Source organism: Populus alba, chromosome 1 (assembly GCF_005239225.2).
Source record: "Populus alba chromosome 1, ASM523922v2, whole genome shotgun sequence".
Taxonomy (NCBI): domain Eukaryota; kingdom Viridiplantae; phylum Streptophyta; class Magnoliopsida; order Malpighiales; family Salicaceae; genus Populus; species Populus alba.
In genome coordinates this window covers 54,154,668-54,160,538 of record NC_133284.1, presented here as the reverse complement: position 1 = coordinate 54,160,538, position 5,871 = coordinate 54,154,668, and the positions used below count along the sequence as shown (strand labels likewise).

Here is a 5,871-nt window from a genome sequence, read left to right as displayed (position 1 = left end):
TATGAAACACCAACAACAATGAGAGGTTTTGAGGGTAGGATAGAGAAATGAAAAAAAAAAGATTATTAATTATAACCGACCATTTTCAAAAGACATGTGCTACCCATCAAGGAGACACGACAAAAAAAAAAAAAAAAAACAACCGAAGCATATTGTTGGAAGGTGCCGCCCACAATGTGCGGCGCCTTTCATGTGCCAACAATATTTTTTAATTTTAAAAAATAATAATTAAATAGTAAATTACATTATTACAGTTGACCAAACCAACAATTACAAAAAAAAAAAAAAAAGATATGAAAAGATATCAACAACAATGTGTCAATGGCTTGATTTTTTAACCCCAATATCAAATATATAATTTTATTGTACATAAAAAAAAAAGTAAAATGTCTGAAAAGACCCTTGACTATAGCTAATGTTTTTTTTTTAAAGGTAGCAAAGTCATTTTATTATGTAAAAGCATGATGAAAAGACAAAGATATCATTGAAACAATTCTCAAATGATAAATGAATTAAAGGAAAATACTATTTTACCCCTAAAAAAACAATAATCTAAGAGTTTTTTCAAGGGCAAAATCATCATTTTATTATTACAATCCACAGTAAACAAAAGAATATATACCCTAGTTATCCCACATGTTTTAGCTTCTCTCTTTAATTCTATCTTATTTTTTGAAACCATGTTCTTTTATGAGAGAATTTTAATTCTTAAAAAAAAATTAATTTAATGATAAAAAAACAAAATCAACTTAAAGTAAATAGATATTACGTGCACTAAAAAGGGTTCTTTTCTTACAAATTAAGAGGATTATTTTTTCTGCAGCCAAGAGTAAAAAGATCACAAGTAGTACCTCTTCCCTTTTTTATATCATCCAAACATCACATGCCATTGTGATTGAAGGAATTTTTTAAAAAAATATTTTTATTTAAAAATATATTAAAATATTTTTTATTTTTAATATCAATAAATTAAAATTATTAAAAAACACTTCAAAAATCAAATATATATTTTTTAAATTAAACACATTTTTAAAACAAGCAGCCCTCTCTCCACCAACTTTATAATCTTAATTTTCCTATAAAAAAAATTCCCACCTGTCAATTATATCCAAATCAACGTCTAAACATCCGCCACGTAATTAAATAAAGGATCCCTGATTGAAAAAAGGACTCCCTAACTCCTCTTTCGTTCACTTACGCATTTACCAAAACGACATGTCGATCTCTTTGCTTGTACAATACAATCTTAAACCCCACGAAGAAAACCAAAAACCCCTGCACTAAGCCCCCTCATTCAAGGTGAGTAATTCTTCTTTTTGTGACAAAAAGTTATGATTTTGATTTCTGTTTTATAATTTAGTGATAAAAGCTCTCCCCCTTGCGTGTCTAGTAATTCTTAATGGCTTTAGTGCTATCAGGAAGGGAATACAGAATGAAATGAAAGAAGCTCATGAAGGGCTCAAGGTAAGCAAAACATAAAGCAATGAGACTTCCTTCTTTGTCTATAGCCAAAAATTCGTGTGTGATTGTGAGGGTGCTTTTCTTAAGTGGTTTATGAATTTGTGCTTGATACTGTTAAATACCCACAAACCAAATAACCCAAAACAACAGCAAAGATTGGTACTTTAAAGCAGAAAAATTGAACTTTCTATGTTAAAATTGATCTTTTTCCTTTAAAGAGTCTTGTTAAATTGTGCTATTAGTTTCTTGTGATCTGAAGGATTTCCTTTAATGGGTCTCATTAAAGGATTTGTACAATTGATTTCTTCTGGTTCTGGATGGTTAAGCATTTGTTAATGGCCTAGTGGGTGGTGATTATTATCATTTTAATTTCTCGAAGGTCTATTTCTTAAAGGGTCTCTTTTATTGTGCTGTTAGTTTCTTGTCATCTGTTATGGTTGTGAGCAAAATTTGTTAATGTTTTGGTGGGTGGTTGATCATGTGAGATTTTAATGAAATACTTATTTCTTGCATCTTTTGGTGTCTCAGATTGGTGCCAAACTGCAAAAGAAGGCATCTTTCCAAACTTTTCTCATTCTTTCAATCCCATAGAACATTACATACAGCAACCGTCACAGATTACTTGCAAGTTACATCAGATGACCTTGAAAATGAGAGGAAAGGGATTGATTTCAATGCTCTATTCAAATCCTGCACAAAGTTGCAGCAGGTTAAATGTGCTCATACACTTGTTGTGGTGTCAGGGAGATTTAAAGACAACTTCCTTTCCTCAAAGATTGTAAATTTGTATTCTCAGCATGGTGATGTTTCGTTAGCTTGGTGGACTTTTCACCACCTACCAAATAAAGATGTTTATACCTGGAATTCTATGGCATTTGCTTATGTTAGCCATGGTCGTTTCCGTGAAGCCTTGGGTTGTTTCAACCAGTTCTTTTCAACCTCTGGTCTTCGACCTGATTTTTACACTTTTCCTCCTGTGGTTAAAGCTTGTGGAGATCTGCTAGATGGGAAAAAGATACATTGCTTGGTTTTAAAGTTGGGTTTTGAATGGGATGTGTTTGTAGCTGCTTCCCTGGTACATATGTATTCGCGATTTGGGCTTGTGGGGGATGCAAGAAAATTGTTTGATGATATGCCAGCTCGTGATAGAGGTTCATGGAATGCAATGATTTCTGGTTATTGTCAGAATGGGAATGCTGCAGAGGCATTGGATATTGCAGATGAGATGAGATTGGAAGGGGTAAAAATGGATGCTATTACTGTTGCCAGTGTTCTTCCTGTTTGTGCACAGGTGGGTGATATTTTAAGTGGAAAGTTAATTCATTTGTATGTTATAAAGCATGGATTGGAATTTGAACTGTTTGTGTCTAATGCTTTGATTAACATGTATGCCAAATTTGGTAGCTTGGGGCATGCGCAGAAAGTTTTTGGTCAGATGGTGGTAAGAGATATTGTATCATGGAACTCAATAATTGCTGCATATGAGCAAAACAACAATCCAGTTTCTGCTCATTTATTCTTTCATAAGATGCAAGAAGCTAGAGTTCAACCTGATTTGTTGACTCTAGTCAGTTTAGCTTCCATTGTTGCTCAACTAAATGATCATCAAAATAGCAGGTCTGTTCATGGATTTGTCATGAGGAAAGGTTGGTTCATGGAATATATTATCATTGGGAATGCGGTTGTGGATATGTATGCCAAAATTGGCAATTTAGATTCTGCGCGTGCAGTTTTTGGAGGACTCCTCATTAAAGATGTGGTTTCTTGGAATACTTTGATCACTGGTTATGCTCAAAATGGCCTTGCGAGTGAGGCAATTGAAGTATATCTTTTGATGGGAGAACACGAAGAGATAATCCCAAATCAAGGGACATGGGTAAGCATTCTACCAGCCTATTCCCATGTGGGAGCCTTGCAGCAAGGAATGAGAATTCATGGACAAGTTATTAAAAATTGTCTCTACTCAGATGTCTTTGTTGGCACATGCCTCATCGACATGTACGGTAAATGTGGAAAATTAGATGATGCAATATCATTATTCTACCAAGTACCTAGAAAAAATTCAGTCCCTTGGAATGCTATGATATCATGCTATGGAGTTCACGGGGATGGTGAGAAAGCTCTTGAGCTTTTTAGAGAGATGAGAGCTGAGAGAGTGAAGCCAGATCATATAACATTTGTATCGTTATTGTCAGCTTGTAGTCATTCAGGTTTGGTCAGTGATGCTCAGTGGTGCTTTAACATGATGGAGGAAGAGTACAGAATTACGCCTAGTTTGAAGCACTATGGTTGCATGATAGATTTATTTGGTAGAGCTGGGGAATTGGAAATGGCATTCAATTTTATAAAAAATATGCCAATTCAGCCTGATGCTTCTGCATGGGGTGCCCTTCTCAATGCTTGCAGAATACATGGAAACATTGAGCTGGGTAAACATGCTTCTGAACGTTTGTTTGAAGTTGATTCAGAGAACGTTGGCTACTATGTTTTGCTATCAAATATTTATGCAAACGTTGGGAAATGGGAAGGAGTGGATGATGTGAGATCACTAGCTAGAGATAGGGGATTGAGGAAGAATCCTGGATGGAGCTCAATCATATTGAACAACAAGGTCGATGTCTTCTACACCGGCAACCAAACTCATCCAAAATGTGAGGAGATATACAGGGAGTTGAGGGATTTGACTTCAAAAATAAAGACCATTGGTTATGTTCCAGATTTTTGCTTTGTGTTGCAAGATGTTGAAGAGGATGAGAAGGAGCACATCCTCATGGGCCATAGTGAGAGGCTGGCTATTGCTTATGGAATTATTAGCACCTCTCCTAAAACTCCTATTCGGATCTTCAAGAACTTGAGGGTCTGTGGTGATTGCCACACTGTAACAGAATTTTTATCTATAATTACTGAGAGGGAAATTATTGTGAGGGATTCCAGCCGGTTCCATCACTTCAAGGGAGGAACTTGCTCTTGTGGGGACTATTGGTAACATGAATCATTATTGAATATTTGTTAAAAGAATCTTGATGAATATATATGTTCCCTGGTGCCAAGGAAAATTTCGTTAAGCTCTGCTGTACTGATGAAGATCAAATACTGTGTACAGAAGTTTTATTTAGTTATGTGATCATACACCTTTTTCCTTGATTAAAGAATACCATGGTCAGTAGTTCAAACTGCCTTCAACTCCTCCATAAGTTTTATTTAATTATGTCTATTTGGAACGTTGAGAGTGCATTACGTCATGCCCTATTTCTCTTCTGCATCCATGGAACCAGCCCCATTAACCATCACATCCATGTCCAGCCAAAGTGGCCAAAAAATGGTGTCCCGTGTTGAGAAGTACAATACAGTAAATATATATATATCTGAGAACGATGCTTAGCTACTGAGCGCTGTACAGTACTGAGTTATTTGTTGAATTGTGAGCTTAAACACACAGCATGAATCAACAATATGTAATGGTTATGGATCCCCATTCCTCCTCCGCCCCTAGTTTCGGTTTGGCTATCCTTTTCAGAAGGATCAATATGTAATGCTTAACTTTGGTTTGTTGATGTTCCCTTGCAATGCATCAATTATGTCCTCCAAGATCCCTGATGATTCTCATAAATGTTTTGGATCAAGTTTATCCCCCAAGAGTCCTAACAGTTCTCCTTTTTGCAAGCAGCTTCTGCCCTTGTACATGATCATGATCATGATGATGGAAAATTCGGGCTAATTTATCAGGTTATTAGATTGGTTATGGGCGATTTGTAATATTTTGCATGCAGTGAAGACAGGGGATCAATGCAAGGGCCAAATTAAGCAAGCAGGAAATGGCCCTATAATAGCTTTCTAAAGCAAGAAGCCTGTAATTTTGTTGCTGCCCTAGGTTGGAAAGTTAAAACTTGCCATTGGGACTTGGGATATATGAGTATGGCTGTCTGAATTTCTTGTTGCTTTAGTTTGTTTGAGATGTGCAAGTTTGCACGAGGAGAAAGGATATTGCAAGGTAACCATGCAAAAGACTTGGCAAAGAAAGACTCGGTTGACATGTTCATTTTCAAGTTTTTTTAGGTTATTGGTTTAGAAGAATGCATGATCTGGTTTTGTAATAAACAAGTGCAAATGTAGATGTTAGAGAAACCATGCGAATACAAATCATATGCATTACATGCGCAGAGATGCTGAACATTCATTTCTGTAAGGTTTTTTTGTTACTAAAATGCTCAGGAATAGAGGAGTTTGATGGAAGTGGTTTTCTGAAAAAGTATTTTCTGAATTTTTTTTTATGAATTGATTGTCATTAGAAAAAGTTGGTCAACGAAAAAATATTTTTCAATCAAAGAAAAATTTTGGTTTGGTTTTTCAAAAAAATATTTTCTTTTATTTTGGGGCAAAAAACCATTTTCTAGAAGTTGTGAAAATTTT

The 5,871-nt window shown here is 35.4% G+C and overlaps 1 protein-coding gene across 3 annotated transcripts; it reads left to right on the top strand.

Annotated features, from left to right (window-relative positions):
- Positions 1-1,195: 1,195 nt before the first annotated feature.
- Positions 1,196-4,729, top strand: LOC118038465 (pentatricopeptide repeat-containing protein At4g33990). 3 transcript variants are annotated; one of them, XM_035044845.2, is made up of 3 exons: positions 1,196-1,299; positions 1,410-1,464; positions 1,990-4,725. In XM_035044845.2, the coding sequence occupies exons 2-3, from the start codon at positions 1,451-1,453 to the stop codon at positions 4,445-4,447; spliced, it is 2,472 nt and encodes an 823-aa protein (XP_034900736.1). In that variant the 5' UTR covers positions 1,196-1,299; positions 1,410-1,450; the 3' UTR covers positions 4,448-4,725. The 3 variants fall into 3 exon arrangements, with proteins under 3 accessions (XP_034900736.1, XP_034900744.1, XP_034900728.1); XM_035044853.2 differs by having other exon boundaries at positions 1,198-1,299; positions 1,419-1,464; positions 1,990-4,729; XM_035044837.2 differs by having other exon boundaries at positions 1,204-1,299; positions 1,391-1,464.
- The last annotated feature ends 1,142 nt before the right edge of the window (positions 4,730-5,871 follow it).